The sequence below is a fragment of the Leptopilina heterotoma genome, unplaced genomic scaffold (genome assembly GCF_015476425.1).
Source record: "Leptopilina heterotoma isolate Lh14 unplaced genomic scaffold, ASM1547642v1 Lhet_148, whole genome shotgun sequence".
NCBI lineage: Eukaryota > Metazoa > Arthropoda > Insecta > Hymenoptera > Figitidae > Leptopilina > Leptopilina heterotoma.
In genome coordinates this window covers 573,140-594,052 of record NW_025110866.1, presented here as the reverse complement: position 1 = coordinate 594,052, position 20,913 = coordinate 573,140, and the positions used below count along the sequence as shown (strand labels likewise).

The 20,913-nt window shown below is 24.4% G+C and overlaps 2 protein-coding genes across 2 annotated transcripts in view; one reads left to right on the top strand and one right to left on the bottom strand.

Annotated features, from left to right (window-relative positions):
- The window catches only part of LOC122498355 (cuticle protein 79-like), a 135,741-nt gene that overhangs the window by 14,907 nt on the left and 99,921 nt on the right, over positions 1-20,913 (bottom strand). Inside the window, exon 3 of the mRNA XM_043606045.1 lies at positions 14,730-14,767. Coding sequence (XP_043461980.1) covers positions 14,730-14,744 — 15 coding nt within the window. The 5' untranslated portion in view covers positions 14,745-14,767. The remainder of the gene's footprint in view (positions 1-14,729; positions 14,768-20,913) is intronic.
- LOC122498356 lies at positions 3,143-7,092 on the top strand. Its single transcript, XM_043606046.1, has 2 exons — positions 3,143-3,273; positions 6,095-7,092. The coding sequence occupies exons 1-2, from the start codon at positions 3,250-3,252 to the stop codon at positions 6,650-6,652; spliced, it is 582 nt and encodes a 193-aa protein (XP_043461981.1). The 5' UTR covers positions 3,143-3,249; the 3' UTR covers positions 6,653-7,092.

Below are 20,913 nucleotides of genomic sequence, written 5' to 3'. Positions count from 1 at the left end.
ATACTGCAAAATTTAATTATTGACATGGAATAATAACAAAAATATATCTTACCTAAAATAAAAACACAAAAAAATAATAAAATTATTTTATTCTCAGATTTTCTACAAGATACATTTTTTGTTTATCTTTTTTTTTTTTTTTTTGCTGTTGTATATTTTTCTTCGTCCCCGTTTTTTTTTCTCCCGAGAAACGAGAGAAATTGATATTTTCCATTAGAGAAATAAAATTCGTCAGCATTTTGAAGTATACATCTGATTTGATAAGAAAAATACATTTTCAGACATTATTATTGTGGAACAAAAGTTATTGAATACAAAATACCTATATACACTGTATTCTTTCTTGTAAATAATATATTTCTATTTTAATTAATAAAATCTCTTTTTTGCTTTTGTATAATATTTATATATATACATTTATTATATATATAATATATATATATATATATATATATATATATATATATATATATATACAGGATAGAATGCTGCGAGGTCAATAATCAATTGCTCCACATACATATATTACAACCCTCTATTGGTTTTGCAAAAGCAAGTACCATCGACTTTCATATTTGTGGATAGAGAAATCGAATGATGATATATGATATCTCTATTTGTATTCTTGAATATCTATTTAAATATAAATATATAATTTTATACACAAATATGTGATGGAAACAAAAAAAGTGCGTAATAATTTTATGAGAATTCTATTAATAATATAATCGAGAAATAGTGATATATTGTGGTATGTATATCTGGCAATGAGTTAATGCACTGGATATCCTAATTACATGATTAACTTTCAATAAACTGTTATTACTTCTTTTATAATATCCATTCGATTGCAAATTTCCATTAGCTGCGAAATATCGAACTATGCGAGTGAATTATTTAATATCTATACTTGCTTTTTAAGCATGCACGCGTTTATTGTTTACTTATGAATTTCATCTCGTTTACTAATGCTTTTTTTATATACCTATATGTTTATATCAATCTTAACAATGTTTCCTTTTGCGATTATTCATTTTGTCTGTATTGTTCAGTTTTACACAATTATTTATTTATTATTATTATTATTTATTTTTTATTTATTTGTTTTCTATTTTTTTATTTATATTATTTAGTAGTAGTATTAGTTATGATTTTTAATCTTTTTTAATATATGTCATATAAGGCCAAAACAAATAGAAGAGTTTTTTTTATTCACTTTTCTAAACTGAAATTATTATTACTATATCTATTATTTTTGTAAACCATTATTGCTTAATTATTATTTTTATTTTAATTATGGTATTATTCTCTATATTTGCATTAATTAATGAATTACATTTTTATGCGTTTAACATAAAAGTAAATTTCTTGCATTCATTGTCTTTACTTATTGCATATTAAAATATTTATTATGTGCTTATTGCCTATTTGCATATTTTACTGTTCACATTGTACAAGGTTGCAATTAATAATTTTATATTTTATATTAACATTAGTAAGAAAGTAACTCTTTTTGTAAAATTATAAAAAAGGACATAAAAACAAAATTTTACAATCGTATCAGATTTTCTCTAAAGTGACACTTACAAAGTTTTAGATGATAATACTTTTAATATGTACGAATAATTTAATCATTAAATAAATTTGAAATTGTTTTTTTTTCAAAAAATTAGTCAAATATAATTAAGTACCTAATAGTAAAATAATTAGGTACGAATTTAGTCAGTAGTAATTAGTGCTATTACTAATTACTATTTATACTTTTTTCTTTTTTTTATAGTTTTTATTTTTATTCTAATCAGTATTAAATTAATTTAGTATTTAGAGAATTTATAGTGTTTATAGTATTTATAGTATTTATAGTATTTATAATTCATACTAATTATTCAGTAACTAATTAGTATATTTTCTACGATTTTGTATTAGTCTACTACTAATTAGTAGTAGTAGACTAGTATTTTCTAACCAAGTAGTATTTTCTGGTGTTCATTAGTACGTTTCTACTGCAAATTAGTATTTTTTCTACTTATTAATACTAGAAAGAAAGTAATTTTGTTTTTGCAGAAAGATACTAATAAGTAGGAGGAAATACTATTTAGTTGTAGAATGATGCAAATTCGTAGTAAAAAAATTACTAATTTAGTTAGTAAGATTACTGACTAAAACAGTAGTAGGAAAATACTATTTTAGTCAGTAAGTTTACTAACTGAAATAGTATTTTTTTACTACTAATTTGCACAAATATAACTACTACTAATATAACTACTACTAATAGTAGTATCTCTCTACTACTAATTAATATTTTCCTACTATTAGTTAGTTCCATTTTACTATTAAATAGTACTTTCTAACTAATAACTTACTTTTACTACAAATTAGTAATTTCCTACTAGTAACTGGTTCTTTTTAATAATAATTAGTAGTTTCATACTTAACGTTGTCTTTTACAACTAATTAATAATTTTCGCCTACTAATTAGTTGTTTTCTACTACAAATAGCTTTTAATTACTAATTAGTACTTTTTTTACCACTATTTAGTAGTTTCCGTCAAATTAGTACCTCTTTACTACTAGTTAGTAGTTTCCTACTAATTACTACATTTTTAGTACTGGTTAATAGTGTCCTAATAATTAATACATTTCTACTACTAGTTAGTTGTTTTCTACCAATGGCTAATTGTTTTCCTCATCTCATTAGTATATTTCTGCTACTAAATAGTAATAGTACAAATAAATAATAAAAAATAAATAAATTGTAGTTTTCTACCAATAAATAATTATTTTCTTCGACTAATTAGTATATTTCTGCTACTAAATAATAATAGTAAAAGTAAATAGTAAAAAAAAATAGTAGCTTTCTACTACTAATTAAAATTTTCTACTACTAATAAGAAGTAAATATAACAAGCTAATTAGCGAATATTTTTAATAAGTTATCAATATTCAATCTTTATTATAATTTTAATAGTGACAGATACATTAAAAAATTTTTTTTCCAAAAAGAATGTGCCATTTTATTATTTTTATTTTTAATTGTAAAATGAAATATAAGAAGAGTTAAGGATCTATATAATGGGAGATAATGAACGAGAGTGGAGTTTTGGAGAAATGTAATAAAAGTTAGAGGTTTGTTGAGCGCTTGTTGATTTTCTTCCTCTACTATCGGGCGGGCAACGATTTCTTTGGTGCGCTCGACTTGAGCGTCCTTATAAAAGCGAGGGCTGCCTGCGGAGGATTTCAGTAACTATCATGCGCAGCACAGCTAAACTGACAGTGAGTAAACTTACTACCAATGACGTCATATCTAGCATTCTCTGGAGTACGCGCAACTTTTCTCTTTTTTGTTTCTTTGCAAAAAAAAAAAAAAAAAAATAGTGAAAGATACATTCAAAATTTAATTTTTAAAAATTTCTTTTTCCAAAAAAAAAATTTCATTTTTATTTTGTTATTATTATTAATTATTAATATTACTATGACTATACCTATTATTTATATTTTCATTATTATTATTTTTTTTATCTCCCTTATTAATATTTTTAATTTAATATCATAATCTTATTGTTGTTTATTTATTTCAAATAAACTTGACAAGTTATTAATGGCTTTAAAATTTTTTTTTAATTAATTTTGAGAAACAGTTTACTCTTATTCTGTAAATATAAAAATATTTATTGTTTCTTAAAACAAAACAACATTTTTTTGTCTTTGAAAATTATTTTTAACTTCTAAGAAAAATAAAATACTGCATAATTTTATATTCCTTAAAAATTAAAAAAAAACTACACTGACATTTTTTTATTTTATAATTGTTTGTTTGATTGAATTTAATTTGTTTTAATAAATTACATTCTAACTTGTTGCAAAATAATGTGTAAAACTAATTATAGTAATAACAATAACAATAATAATAATAATAATAATAATAATAATAATAGTAACAAAAATATGAACATAGAAGCTTGGATAAATAATATTATTTATTAACAGTGAGAAAATAATTTGAAACCGTTGTGGCTCAAAGAAATATTTCAAATAATTAAATATTTATTATGCCAATTAATTAGAAAAATAATTTTATTAAAAAATAGTTTTAAAGAACTAATAAAATATCAATAAGAACAGCTCGAATAATTAAGAAAATTGAACCAATTATTTTGCACAGTTAGCTTGCCAGTGTCAAATTCATACAAATTTTTAAATTAATTAATTATCCCAAATTAAATAAGCAATGGAACAAAAAGAATTCAAAATTTTGTAAAAAAAATAACAATAATAATTAATATTAAAAAAAAAATTTGTTTTCTCTTAAAAAATTTAATATTGATAAAAATTCCTCATTAAACAAAAATTTTCATTATAAAAAAAAAATTTTTTTATTCGCAAACATTTCTCAATGAGATAATTCCTCGTTGCGTTGGCAAAATTTTTAATTGGCGAAATTCCTCATTGAAATAATTCATCAGTTCTACGAACATTTTTTATTTTACAAAAATTTCACTCTGGCAAAGATTTTTATTAAAAAAATTCCTCATTGTCAACATTTTTCATTTGTGCAAATTTTTTAATTCGACAAATTTCTTATCGCAAAAATTTTTCATTTCTCATTTTTTTTTGTTATTGATAAAATTCTATTTGGAAAAAATTCTCCTTGGCAAAATTCCCTTTTGGAAAAATTTCTCCTTGACAAAATTTTACATTTGAGAAAATTTTTTATTGGAAAAGTTTTTCATTGGTAAAATTCCTCATTGGAATATTTTCTAATTTGCAAAATTTTTCTCCTTGTAAAATTCCTCATTGGCAAAATTTTTCTATTTGGAAAAATTGCTGATTGGACAGATTTTTCTCCTTGAAAAAATTGTTTATTAGCAAATTTTCCCATTAATAAAATTTTTCAATGGAAAATTTCCTCATTGAAAACATTTTTCTAATTGGGAAAATTGCTTATTGCAAAATTTTCTCGTTGTCAAAATTTTTTACCCCAATACATTTTTTTTATTAGTAAATTTTTTCATTGGTCAAATTCCTGTTTTTAAAGTTTTCCATTGTCAACATATTTCACACATTGGAAAAATTCCTCATTGGAAAAATGTTATTTCTAATTGTAAAATTTCCGATTAGAATATTTTTTCCATCAAAAAAATTGCTTATTGGTAAATTTCCCCATTAATAATATTTTTTAGAAGAAAATTTCCTTTATTAAAAATATTTCTCTTTAGAAATTTTTTTTTATTGACTAAATATTTTTAATTGAAAAAATTGTTCTTTTGGCAAAGTTTTATATTTACAAATTTTTTGACCGTCATTATCTTAATTATTGTTACTATCATCATAATTATTAACATTATCATTATCATTATCATCATTATCATTAATGATACCATTAATAATATTTTTCAGAAGAAAATTTCCTTTATTAAAAAATTTCTCTTTCTAAATTATTTCATTGACTAAATTTTTTTAATTGAAAAAATTGTTCTTTTGGCAAAATTTTACATTTACAAATTTTTTAACCGTTGTTATCTTAATAATTCTTACCATCATCATAATTATTATCATCATCATTATCAATATCATCATAATCGTCTTTATCTTCGTCATTGTCAATATCATCTTTATCATCGTCATTATCAATATCATCAATAACATAATTATTTTCATTATCATCATCATTATCATCTTCATCAATATCATCATTATCATCATCATCATCATCTTTATCATCTTCATCATTGTCATTATCATCATCATCATCATCATCATCATCATCATCATCATCATCATCATCTTTATCATCAATATTATTATTATTCCCATTATCATCAACATTATTATTATTATTATTATCATCATCATCATCATCATCATTATTATTATTCCCATTATCATCAACATTATTATTATTATTATTGTCATCATCATCTTCATCATTGTCATTATCATCATCATCATTATCATGAATATTATTATTATCATCATAATCATCATCATTATTATGATTATTAATATTGTTCTCATTATCATCATCATATTCATCAGCATCACCTTCATCATAATTTCTACCAACTTTACTAATAAATTAATTTTCCTAATAAAGGCGATCCTCCTGGTCGGCCTCTTGGCCGTGGCCTTTGCCGAGGATAAATTGAAGAAGGACACAAAACCAGAAATCAAAAAGGAGGACAAGCCCAAGAGAGGATTGGATCATGTCCTGGGTGATCATGGTGGTATTGGCGTAGGTCTTGGTGGTATTGGCGTCGGTCTTGGTCTCGAAGGTGGATTAGGTCACACCGAGCACATTGAAACAGAACACATTAAAGCTGTGACAATAACAAAGCACATTCACGTGCCACAACCATATCCAGTGCATGTCGATAAGCACGTGCCAGTTCCAGTTAAAGTTAAAGTACCAGTCAAAGTCGACCGTCCCTATCCAGTACATGTCCCAGTTCCAGTTCATGTCCCAGTTGAGGTACCATACCCAGTGAAGGTGCCCGTCAAGGTTCCAGTCGAGGTACACAAGCACGTCCCATATCCAGTCAAGGTCCCCGTTGTTGTCAAGGAACCATATCCAGTTTACGTTAAGGAGCATTCTCATCATGGCTGGGATCAAGGACTCGGTGATATCGGCAGCTGGGGTGGACATCATTACTGAGCTGTATTTTTAAATAATCTTTGCCCTATTATTGAAAAATTTCCCGGACTTGTGAAAATTTAGTGCAAGGAAGTATGAATTTTTAATTATATTTATATGTGTATCCTATGGATATAGAAATTTTTTCTTACAAAATCTCTTGTTTCTTTTTAATTCATTTTTTCAATTGATCTTTTTGGTCCTAAATTCGATGGACATTGAAATTCTTTGTCCGGGTGTTAGATTTTTAGTTAATTAATTGTTTTCCGGCGATGATAAAGCTGGATTGTTTTGTACTTGATGAAAAAGAAAATAAAAATATGTGAACTCGTGCGAAATAGATCTAAGTTGAGAAAAACACCAATAATGTATTCATTGTGATGTAAATTGGAATGTAAAATATTTGTATTTTTTTCTACACGAATAAATAGAAGTGAATACTTTTTATTTAAGAAAAGGAAGATGGTTCTCTTCTCTCCCTCTTTTTTTACTCTTTTTCTCTCTCCACTTTTTCATATTTTTTATTACAATTATTTAACCTGGAAACCTGGCTACTTGTAATATAATTCGAACAGAAATGAAAGTAATTTCAAATTTTCTTTGATTGCTTCTGGAATATCGTCTAATTCCAACGAAGTGTTTGTTTAATTGCGTTTATTAGGAGTAATAATTATTATTATCATCTTAAATTATAGCGAAATTCCCAATAGAGACATAATAAGTCGTAGGAGGAAAATTAATATTATTATTATTGTTATTATTATTATTAGATAATTATTTTCAAAGATGTGTTTGATATTGCATTGTTGAGAGGGTTTTGGCGCCATACTTATAATTGTTATCCGGACGATTCGCTTCGTTAACGATTGTTTCGACATTTCCTTCAACATAGAGTCGAGTTTTCATGTAAATGAGAAGGAGGAAGACTTTCGAGGAGCGTTTGTCTCGCCTACAAGTGAAGCTGCTCATTAACTCACCGCTAACTGCTGAATAGATGGTTCTTTAGTGTGATCGCACCTACGTGTCTAGTTTCATATATTTATACATTACAACAGTCTGCTTCCAATAACCTCTTCTAATGATTATTTATCTTGTCAAAATTTACACTAGGTAGTTTACTTATTTACAATATCACATCTATTATTAACATTACCAATATTAATTATTTTTTATTATTATTTTTTACCATAATTTTATTTTTATTATTATTTTTATACTGTTATTTTATTTTTATTTTACTATTTTTACTGTTAATTAAATTCCTAAAAAAAATTTATTATTTAGAAAAATAATTAAATGATTGGAAAGAACTTAAAAAAAAATTTGTTAATTGAATTCCTGTGAAATTTTAATAACTGGATTTTTGAATAGAATTTTATCAAAATTTTGTTTAAATAATTGAATTTTGTTGGATAATTTTATTAAAATAGTCAATATTGAAAATCATTAAATTGAGGAAAAGTTTTTTAAATAATTGAAATTTTGCTAAGTATTTTACTAATATTTATGAAAATAATTGAATTTTAGAGAAGAATTTTATTATTTATAAAAATAATTGATATTTTGACGAGAATTTAAAAAAATTTGTTGAATATAGTTGAATGTTTGCGAAGAATTTTATTATAATTTTATTAAAATTTTCTTTAAATAATTCAATTTTTTTGGGAAATTTTATTAAAATAGTAGATATTGAAAATCATTGAAATTAGAAAAATGCATTTTATTTTTGAAAATAATTGAAATTAGGACAAGAATTTTATTGATATTTTTAAAAATAATTGAACTTTGGGGAAGAATTTTGTTATTTATAAAGATAATTGGGATTTTGACAAGAATTTTTTTTTTAATTTTGAAAATAATTGAAATTATGACACGAATTTTATTGACATTTTTGAAAATAATTGAACTTTGGGGAAGAATTTTGTTATTTATAAAGATATTTGGGATTTTGACGATAATTTTTTTTTTAATTTTGAAAATAATTGAAATTAGGACACAAATTTTATTGACATTTTTGAAAATAATTGAACTTTGGGGAAGAATTTTGTTATTTATAAAGATATTTGGGATTTTGACGAGAATTTTTTTATTTTTAATTTTGAACAGAATTGAATTTTATGAGAAGAATTTTATTAATTTTGAAAATAATTGAATTTCGGCAATTATTTGTAATTTCTCCAAAACTGAATTTTTTTTAGTATTTTTAACAAAAATCTGGAGAATTTTTTATTCATTTTATAAAAAATATCCAAAAAAAATTAAAATATTGCAAAGGGACATTTTTTTGGCATTTTTTGCAAAATGAGTCGAAAATTCTCGAGACAGAAAATAATAAAAAACAATTTTTTTCTTCGATTTTTGGAGACAGAAAATAGTAAATAATAAAATTTTTTATTTTTTTCAACGATTTCAGTAGTTAAGGGATGGAAAATAGAAGAGGGGACTTGATAAAATTTAAAATAGTGGAAAAAGTCTGTTTTTCTAAATCTATGATTTAAGATATATATAGAAGACACCCCTAGGGATATTTGAACAGCAGGCGAGCAATTCGCTTCCGAAAACAACATTCTCTCTACTGTCTCTCTCTCTCACTCTCTTTCTCTCCATCCACCATCCTGTATTTTGATGCTTGTGCACAGAGTCTCGTTGAAACTGAAAGTCTCCCGTTGGCGTAAATGATCTCTCTATAGAGCAGCGTCTCGAAAGTGAACGCTGGGGCGGGTCGAAAGACGTAAGAATATATTACTATTACGCTATTACTATTACGCGTTTCTATTCAACATTACATTATAAAGAAAGTCGCGTAACACAAAAATATTCGACCCATTTTTCATTAGGTTTCCTTTTTTTGTCTGCCATTTTTTTTTCTTTCCTCACTTTGACATCGTTAATAAATTACACACTTTTCTTTTCGCTCTAAACAATAAATGACTCGACTTTTGTTGCGTCGACAAGAAAAAGTGAAAAAAAAAGAAAAGATTATGTGAAATGTGTTCTTAAAACTGCTTTTCATTGAAAATTTTCTTTTTTAATTAAAAATAATGATAATGTTGAGGATAATTATTTTTTTTGATGAATTAGACCATGAAAAGAATGTGTTTCTATAATAAAAAATAATGTAACAATAAAATATTTCTTATGCGAATAATTAATAATAATTAATGATATAATTATAAAATTTATAAATAATAAGTTACAAAAAATGAGGTAATAAAAAATAGTAAAGTAATAAAAAAAGGTATTAAAAAATAATAAGTAATAAGTTAATAAAAAGAAGTTAAAATAACTAGTTATTTTATTTGGAAAATTAAATTTGTGACAAGAAATAAATAACGCAATTAAAATAATAATTGATGATACAAGTAATAAAAATATTGTAACGATATTTATATAAATATATTCATAATTATTTTAACGATTGATGAATATAATAAATGTTTTAACGATATTTATAAATATATTAATAAATATATCTTAACGATTGATAGTTGTAATAATAAATATTTCAACAGTAGATAAATATAATAATAAATATTTTGATGCTTGATAAATATAATAAATATAATAATAAATATTTTAACGGTAAATAAAATAATAAACATTTTAACACATGATAAGTATCCCTAATAAATATTTCAAAGCTTGATAAATATAATAATTAACAATAATTTAATGCTTGATGATTATAATAATTAAAATTTTAATTTAACACATTATCATATAACTTCTGTTCGAAATAATAAATATTTTTGACGATTTTTATAAATAATGTAACAAATAATAAATTTTGAATATAGACATAAAGTGAAATAAATAAATTATAAATTGAATTGAATTTAATTATTTTTAAATAAAGTTACGTGAGATTGATAAATAGGGTAAAGTAAATAAAGAAGAAAAATACTAATGAGATACAAAATGACATGCCTACGCAAATTTTGCAAGCTATGACTCACTGGAGTTGAAATTACAAATAATAATAAATAACACACAGAATTCCAAAGCAGTTATTAAAATTATGGAATTATAACTTAGCAAAAAAATAAAAAAAAAAAAGTAAATTGAAGCATTAAGAAACGATTTTCCATAGCTGGCTGGTGTATATTGAACGATAAACAAAATTTCATAATTTTAATTATCATATCTTCAATATACATTTCCGCTCTAACGAGAGTAAAACGAGAGCGACTGTAGGATTACACGATTACAGTAAATAAAATAAAGGAATAATATACAATTTTTAATTTTTTTATTCTAATTCTTTTTTTATTATCAGTTTTCTTAATTTATTCAATAACTATTTTTGTCATAATTTTTTCCATTTTAATTTTTTTTTTAAAATTATTGTTTTCTTAGTTTTATTTATATTCTATTATTAATTTATTATACTAAACAAATTTATTTGATTGAAATAACCGATCACTTGTTTATTATTTATAATCTATATTAAAATAAAAGTAAATATTTAGTTAAATAAAATAATTTTTATTTAAATCAAACATAAGTTTGTTTTTCAATAAAATAAAATATTTTTACTTAATTATTATTGTATTAAAAAAAAAACATTTTCTTTTTATTAAAAAAAAGAATAATCTCTTTTACCTAAAAATAATTGTTTACAAGATCATTATTTTTCACGTAAAAAAATTAATTTTCTAAAAAGAAAGTAAAATGAGAAAATACTTTTGTAATGTGATCTAAATTGTACATAGAAAACGTGAAATATAAGAATCAGGTATTATTAAACTTGTACATTACTGAGTCGAGTAATAATATATTTAATGAAGCAGGAAGTTCCGGTTATGTTGTAGAGAAAAAGGGGGCTGACGGAGGGAAAAAATTGTGCCTAACTTGTAAGAAGGAAAAATAATTTTCTCGCGATCAGTATCAAAGTTCAATTATGTTCATGTTTAAAAGCAGGACACAGAGACTGTGTTTATATAGACATTCTTGTTTTTTTTATTTCTTGTGTACATTAAATGTGTCAATTGTACAGCATGTTACCTTTCATTTGATCTCGCGCATATGATGCAAAAATTATTAAGGTGTGTGCATATGTGTGTATAGGATGCAAATCAATGTTGTGTGTTACAAAAAGGGAATGCAATCTTGCAAAAGGATATTTTTTTTGTATTTTTTGCAAAATGAGTCAGAAATTCTTAGGAGGGAAAATAATTCATTGTGAAGGCATTCGATTTTAATCAATGGAAAGAAAATTGGATAGTTGTAAGTCGAAAGAAATTGTTCAAGCAAACGGAAAAAATACGTCGCGTCGTAACAACTTAATTGTTCAAGAAAACGAAATAGTTGGAATAATCAGAAAAATAGTTCTGGCAACTAACAAAGTAATTATGACAACTAATGAAGAAAAGTATCACGACATTTATGACAATTAAGGAAATAATTATGACAACTAAGGAACAAATCTATGACAATTAACAAAGTAATTATGACAACTAACGAAGAAATTTATGAAGAAATTTATTTTTTTTAACAAAAAAATATATGAAAACGAAGATATTTGTGACAACTAACAAAAGAATTTATAACAACGAAATAATTTATAACAATTAACGAAGTAATTATGACAACTAAAGAAGAAATTTATGACAACTATCGAAGTAACTTTGACAGCTATCAGAGTAATTATGACAACTAACAAAGAAATTTATGACAAGAAATGTATGAAAACAAAGATGTTCATGACTACTAACGAATTAATAATAACAACTAACAACGTAATTATGATAACTAACGAAGAAATTAATGACAACAAAAAAATGTGTGACAACGAAGAAATGTACAACAACTAACAAAGTAATTATGGCAACTAACGAAGAAATGTACAACTACTAATGAAATAATTATGACAACTAACAAAGTAATTATTACAACTAACGAAGAAATGTACAACAAGCAATAAATTAATTATAATGCCTTTGTTATGACAACGATCATACTGTTGACATAATAATTAAACAATTTTGACAACTAAATTTCAGATAAAAAGTTACAAGAACTGAAAAAATATTTATGATGAAAAAATTTAAGCCAACTTGCTTCAAGTTTGCAACAACCTCACAGCAAATTTGTTTAGGTTAAGAGCAAGATAAATAAATTAAAAATAAATTGTTTTCCTCAAAACAAGAAATAAACACTACAAAGAAATTGTATTTAAACTCAGTAAAAAAAAAACCGTTGATTTATTATTACGATATTTTTCCTCTCATGGAAAACGTTTAAGAAAAATAGTACACGTATGTAATCAGAAATTCCCATACGATTACTTTGCACTGGGTAAAATTGTGAAAGAGTTGTGGATCTTTATCGAGGTTCTTCTGTATTCTTTCTCATTTTTTTCTTTTTTTTTTTTGAGGAAAGAAGCGATTTTTCAAGAATATCTCTTGTCACAATGGATGATATTAATCATGCTCGAAAGACAAGGAACTCGAGAGAAGAATCGAAAGCCTTTAAAGCCTTTCACGTTATATCCCGTTGTATAGTCGGTATAACAAAGTTACGTCAAGTGCCCATATGTCTATAGAATTGAAGTACAATGTTACGACATAGAGCAAACGTGAAACTATGATTTCCGGCAATGCCAACGGGAATACGAGAGGGGTGATTGTTCAATTTTGTCTATACACATGAGTGGCACGAATTTCTCCTCGTTTACTCCCTACAAAATATATACATATATATATATATATATATATACAGATACATATTTTAAAGTTTCAATGTATACTATATATGTACACTATGAATACTAAAACAAGATATAAATCTCTGGGTGATAACAAACTAATCGATTCGTCATATGGACATTTATTTATATTTATGTATATCTAATGTTGGCCTGCGTGCGAGAGAAAGTCCAACGGAAAAGGAAAACTATTAAAAAGTGGTGTGCTTTAATATTACCAGTTTTTACATTGTTGTTTGATCATATGTATTGCTTTTTTCTTTAATTTCCAACACTTCCTTTTTCTGTTGAAATATGAGAATTTGTATCAAGAGAGTATTTTATTGCAAAAAAAAATAAATAAATAAATAAACGAGAGAAAATAATTTTTCTTTTAGAAACGTTATGATGTAATTTATATGTGAATTAATTCTGTACAAATTTGGATATTTTTGTCGGTATTTTATGGAGAATTATTATCCAACTGATAGAGAATAGTTATGCAATTTAGTGATAACTATTACACAACTAGTAAATATTTATTATGTAAATTATTAATATTTATTATGCTCTCTAAATCTGAATTAGTAGAATTCTACTAAGGAATAGTAAAATTTGACTAATTTTTAGTAGTTTTCATGGACGACTTTTTCCCTTTTCAATTAGTAGAATATTACTAATTCTTAGTAAAATTTTACTAATGTTTTAGTAGAAATTCACTAATTAAAAGTCACTCATTTCACTAAATGAATTAGTAAAACTGTTTTATCGACTATTAATAAAACAGTTCTACTAATTGTTAGTAGAAATCTACTAATCAATTAGTAAAATTCACTATTTGTTAGTAATATATTACTAAATCATTTGGTGGACGACTTTTCGCCATTTCATTAGTAACTTTTTACTAATTCAGATTTAGAGAGTGTAACTTATGAATATTTATTATGTAACTTCTAAATATTTATTATGCAACTTATGAATATTTATAATAAAATTTATAAATATTTATAAAACAATTTATGAATATTTTTCGGCATTTTTTTAATATTAACTTATTTATTTTACAACTAGATTAATATTAATTAAGCTATTTCACAGAAAATTAATTGCAATTTCCGCAGAAATTATAGAAAATTGTATATGAAATTTTTGGCAATTAAAGTTGCTAAATAAGTAGCTAAATCGTTAGGAAAACTAATATTGAATAGTTGTGGTAACTAATAATTAAATAGTTGAGTCAACTTATTTAATAATTGTAATAAATAATAATTGAATAGTTATGGCAATTAATAAAAAGTGGTGATAATTAATTTAAGATATGATAAGTGATTAAATATGATAAACAATAGAAAGAGGTGACAATTAATTAAGTATACAATTAAAAAAAATAATTATATAATTATGAAAACTTACCAAATAATAATACATAGCTGCCACAGAGCCTGGAAATCCTGGAAAAAGTATGGAATTAAGAAAAAGGTATGGATATCCTGGAAATATTGAATAAAAAAAAATATTTAAAAATATTCTATTGCTAGAACAATTCTAATTAATGTCTGGGTCCTCATAATTAATTTAATTCACAATTCATAAAAAGTAACCACAGCCGATAATCAGCAGAAGATGAAAAATTATTTTTTAAGCGAACTTTATTTTGATTAATTAAATTAATTAATTAAATTAATTTTGATGAACCAGATATTAATTGGAATTGTTCTAGCAATAGTTTAGGACCAGTAAAAAATATTTTTACTAACAAAAACAAAAAATAAAGTTCGCTTAAAAAATAATTTTTCATCTTCTGCTGATTATCGGCTGTGGTTGCTTTTTATGAATTGTGAATTAAATTAATTATAAGGACCCAGACATTAATTGGAATTGTTCTAGCAATAGTTTAGGACCAGTAAAAAATATTTTGTAAGTGAAAGTGAAAATATATTCGTTGAAATTGAAACTAAAAAGTTTTTCATTGAAAGTGAAAATATTTTTTGTGAAATTGAAAGTCAAAATATTTTGGGTGAAATTGAAACTGAAAATTAAAATAAAAATTTTTTTAGAAGTGAAAACTCTTTGTGTGAAATTGAAAGTGAAAATTTTTTAATTGATAGTAAAAGTAAAAATTTTTTTTGGTGGTAGTGAAAATATTTTGGGTGAAAGTGAACATTTTTTTATTGATAGTGAGAATTTTTTGAGTGGAGGTGAAAATTTTGTGGGTTAAAGCGAAAATTTTTTGCAATAAAGTGAAAATTTTCTGAGTGAAAGTGAAAATTTCTTTTATAAAATTGAAAGTGAAATTTTTTTGGGTGAATTTGAAAATGAAACTTTTTTTGAGTGAAAGTGAAAGTTACGTAAATGCACCCTCGGGAACAAGTTTAATGTTTAATTCTGACATGAAATTTCAATTTAAAAACTTTGAAAATCAGAAAGCTTTAATTTAATATACTATTTATATTTTTATATTAACGATTTTTAATCGAATTTGGTTAATTTTAAAAATATAAATGACAACTGTGTCAACATTGTTGTTTTCAGTGAATAAAAGTTTAAATAAATTTTATTTTTATTCAATAAATTGAAAGACGAAGATTTTTGTTTAATTTCCTTTACTTTTTTGCGATAAAAGTGGATTATTGAGTTTTTGAATTATTTACAAGTGTTGGAAATTTAATTCACCAGTTAAGGTCGGTGGAGTAAAATATTGACACACAGTGTCTTAACTCACTGTTGAAACAGCTCACTTGCGAGAATCAATTCAGTGTTCTCAAATTAAACAAACTTGCTAAACTTTATGATCAACATTTGCTATAGGTTTCCTGAGAAGTTTTCTTAAGTTCTCTTGTGAAATTATGTTTCTTGTAAGTTACATGAAATATTGAAGAACTTGGAGAACATTACACTTTTTCTTTTCAACTATCCAATACTGCTGTACAAAAAAGAAACTACAGATCCAATATTATTTTTTTTGAAAAAAATTGCAGAACTATGAAACCTTTAAATTAAATTAATAGAATTTGATTGTAAAATAATTAAAAAACAATTTCTGAATAAATCTAGAATAAATTTTCTAATATTTAGGTAAATATTTGAAAATATAAATAGATATTAGAAAATATAAAGAAATATTAGAATATATAAATAAATATTCTTGTATTCTTTAATAAAAAGTATATTGACAAAGAAAAAATTATTTTTATTTTCTTTGAATGTAAACTATATGAATAACTTTTCACACTTGTTGTGTTGAATATTTTTTTTTTCTTTGACAGAATCAAAAAGCTTGTTGTGTGCTGTTTTTTAAAAAAAAACCCAAGAGCAATTGAAAATCCGATGATTTTCACATCAACGCACGAACGAACTACATGAATTTGAATTGAATGTTTTTAAACAGATCCTGCGTTCAACATGGTGTGTCACGTTCATATGTCGATTTGTTTGTTTATTCATGAAAAGATCACGAACTGTTACGATATTACTCATTGTGTTCTGAAATCCTCACAACGTTGGCTTCTGTTTACTCGAAAATCGCGTAATTCGCGCGTTCATAGACAAAAAGCAAAAGGATACTGTTGCGCGCTTTATGTAAATATATGAATATAGCATATAGTGAAAAGGAGAGAAAATAACAACAAACATGTTGATTTTTTAAATAAACAATTGAAAAATACGTGAAAAATTAAAAAAAAAATCAATTTTGAAAATTTTTAGAATTTTTTTGATAAAAAGAAATACGTTCTTTGAAAATATTACAATACTCCATATTTATGAAAGACAATTTTTTAAAATGAATGCCACAGAAATTTCTTTCTATAGTTTTTTTTTTAGAATTTTTCTAGAAATCTAGAATTTTCACTGATTTTAAAATTTAAATTAATGTTTAAATTTGAGAAAGGCAAATTGTAGTTAAAATTTTTTTCTAAATCGGAAATAAATTCTAAAAAAGTTCTGAGTTCCTCTGTGTTTTGGAAAAAGCTCTACTTTAATAAAAAAAAACTCCAATTTTGATGAAAAAAAGATCAAATTTGATATTTAGACACAAAAATTGTTTAAAAAAATTATAAAACCCAACGTCCAAGACACAAATTCTTTCTGAATCGGAAATAAATTCTAAAAAAGTTCTGAATTCCTCCGTCTTTCGGAAAAAGCTTTTCTTTAATAAAAGAAAGCTCCAATTCGATGAAAAAAAGACCAAATTTGATATTCGAACTCAAAAATTGTTAAAAGAAAATTATGAAGACCAGCGTCGTTTCTCAAGACACAAATTTTTTCTAAATCGGAAATAAATTCTAAAAAATTTCTGAATACCTCTATGTTTTGGAAAAAGCTCTTTTTAATAAAAAAAGCATTAATGTGATAAAAAACAGACCAAATTTGACAGTCGCTACCAAAAATTGTTCACGACACAAATTTTTTTCTGAATCGGAAATAAATTCTTAAAAAGTTCCAATTTTGATGAAAAAAAAACGAAATGGACATTCGACTCCAAAAATTGTTTAAAAAAATTATAAAGCCCAGCGTCCAAGATACAATTTTTTTCTGAATCGGAAATAAATTCTAAAAAAGTTCTGAATTCCTCCGTGTTTGGGAAAAAGCTTTTCTTTAATAAAAAAGCTCCAATTCGATAAAGAAAAGACAAAATTTGATATTCGAACTCAAAAATTGGTAAAAAAAAAAAATTATCAAGACCAGAGTCGTTTTTCAAGACACCAAGTTTTTCTGAATCGGAAATAAATTCTAAAAAATTTCTGAGTACCTCCGTGTTTCAGAAAAAGCTCTTTATTAATTTCATAATTAAACCACTTTTTCAGAAATTTCACTTTACAATTCCTTCCTGAAAGAGGTGAACATTGTAAAAAAAAATTCGTCTGACTGCATTAAGTTTGTACTACTGATTTTAAATAAAATGTGAAAAACTCTTAAATAAGTCAGGTGGAAACTATTTTGAATAAAAATATTTTTATTTATATCAGTAGTGAAATAAAATTTAGAAGTTATTAATAAGAAGTATTTAGTCTGGTAAAATATTTTTTTATTTTTTAATAAAAAAGAATGGAAATATTTTTGCTGAGATTAAATGTGAGGAATATGTATACACAACTAATTACAATAATTAATGTAATTTTCTCATGTTATGAAAATTGTAACAAATCGCTCTATTTTCGAGATATATAATCATTTGAGATAAGTTTTTAAACAGGCATCAAAAACATATTTGTAAATTACATTCAGAAATTGCTCGCACGTTGCGTATCATGTGTTGCATTATACACTTCATCTAGAACTCGAGTAACTATTAGAGCGCATAAACTGCACAACTTAGTGTTACACAAACACATGCATGTAATTAACTTCAGCTTACAACAAAGTTTAGAAATTTTTTTTTTCATTTTTTTATTTACCCCCCTCTCCTCAACTTGGAAATTAATTTTCCATATCCTCCTGATATTTATTATCATATGTATTAATGTATCCGGTTTTTTACCCCTTTCATTAAATAATTAAAATTAAATAATCAATATTAAATGCAATTTAATATACAAAGTACCAAGTGTATAATTATAATGATTTTTTCAATATTTTAAGAGCAAATAAAAAAGGAAGGAAATTGTGACAAGTTGTAACAGGCACGAATAATGACGATTGACCAATTCTTGTCGTACGTAGGTTATTATACAACTGGTGAAGGAAGGAAAAAAAATCAACACCAATAACTAGATTAATAGAGAAGTGAATGTCCACATAAATTCATTAAGGTATGGGTTTTATCATTTTTATAATGTATTATCGAGTTAGAGTCAATTTCATTGCACAAGGTTTCGTTGCGCTTGAAACTGTTGCAATGGATTGGAGTTTGCGATTTACAAATATTTAATGTCAAGTTTAGAATATTGATTGGCTTCAATTGACGTCAATAATAAACGAGTTAGATTTTTTATTTTCTTTCTTTTAAATATTGGTCGGTGTTTTGTAATATAATAATATTTGTCCTGTTTCAAACTTGACTTGATAAATAAAAAAAAAAGAGAGAAATAAGGAAGGAAAGAAAAATATATTTCGGCGGTATATATTATTACTATATTCAACAATCGATTTATGCGAAATTTTAGAGCAAGAAAGAGGAAATATTTCGAGGAAAATATTAGTTGAACGAGATGATGGAATAACTTGGGGAATTTCTTGTTAAATTCAATAAGGGGAAATATTTTCGAAAATCACTTTTTAGTTTCAGTGAATTTTTCAGAATTTTATTCTTTTTTGAAAAAACGTTGAAACGTTATTTATTGATATTTGAATTTTTTGGAAAAAATTGTGAGAATTGAGGAAAAAAAGAGTTGTCTGGTGATTATTGACTTTTACTACTGATGGCAAAATTACAATTTCAAAATACTCTGTCTGACTAAAATCGTGTTTCACTACTGATTGAAATTAAAACACTTTTTTAAAAATTTCACTCTACAAATTCTTCATGAAAAGGGAAAATATGGGGAAAAAATCGTCTGACTGTATTAAGCTTGTACTACTGATTTAAAAATTTAATTAAAGAAAGAAAATTTTTGTCTGAGGTCAAGTAGTTCTTACTACTATTACCAAAAAAAAAAAAAACTCAAACAAATTGACATTTACCACTAATGCCGAAATTTCCATTTCTAAAAGCTCAGTCTGACTAAAATCGTGTTCCACTACTGATTGAAATTAAAACACTTTTTTAAAAATTCCACTCTTTAAATTCTTCATAAAAAGGAAATAATGGGAAAAAATTCGTCTGACTGTATTTAGCTTATACTACTGATTTAAAATTTAGAAGAAAAAGAAAACACTTTTGTCTGACTACAAATGGTTTTTACTACTAATACCAAAAATTTTATTGTTTAAAATTCACTTTTAATATACTAATACAAGAATCACAATTTTAAAATAATCAGTCTGATAAAAAATAATTTAATTTTGCTACTGAAACAATTGAGAAAACTTTCTTAACGACGGAGGAATTTATGTAAAAAAAAATCGTCTGACTTTAATTAGCCTTTACTACTGATTTTAAATCTAAAAGACAAAATAAAAGCTTTGTCTGAATGTAAATGACTTTTACTAAACTAATGCTAAAAATTTGATTCATGTAAATTTATTTTAACCAGTAATACGAAAAGTACAATTTCAAAATATTCGGTCAAAGAAAAAGTTAAGCTTTTAATCACAAGACTTTTAATTTTAGCTTAAGCTTTTCCTGAATAAAAATGGCTTTTACTACTTATGTCGAAAATTTGACTGGCTGAAATTTACTTCTTGTACTTAAACAAATAAAAAATGAGCTTAATAATAATAAAAAATTAATAAAAATAAAGAAATTTACATTTACTACTGAAACAAATAAAGAAAGGAGCTTAATAAGAAAAAGAAATTAATAAAAATAAATCTTTTCCCTGAAGCTTCTTGTCAAGAAAATTGTCTGACTCTGATTTGGTTGTACTACTGATTTTAAATAATTTTAAGTTTTAATATTTTCATTACAAAAGTAAATTTAAAAAAATTAATAACAGTTAATGTGAAAGTTATAGGGCAAAGTATTGACAATGTTTTTTTTTTCATTTATAAAGAAATA

What these genes read in the sequence shown, in the direction of transcription:
- LOC122498356 (XM_043606046.1), top strand. Translation starts at nt 3,250, where the DNA reads ATGCGCAGCACAGCTAAACTGACA. An exon ending in GCAGCACAGCTAAACTGACA is followed by an intron (nt 3,274 to 6,094) that starts GTGAGTAAACTT and finishes TTCCTAATAAAG; the next exon opens with GCGATCCTCCTGGTCGGCCT.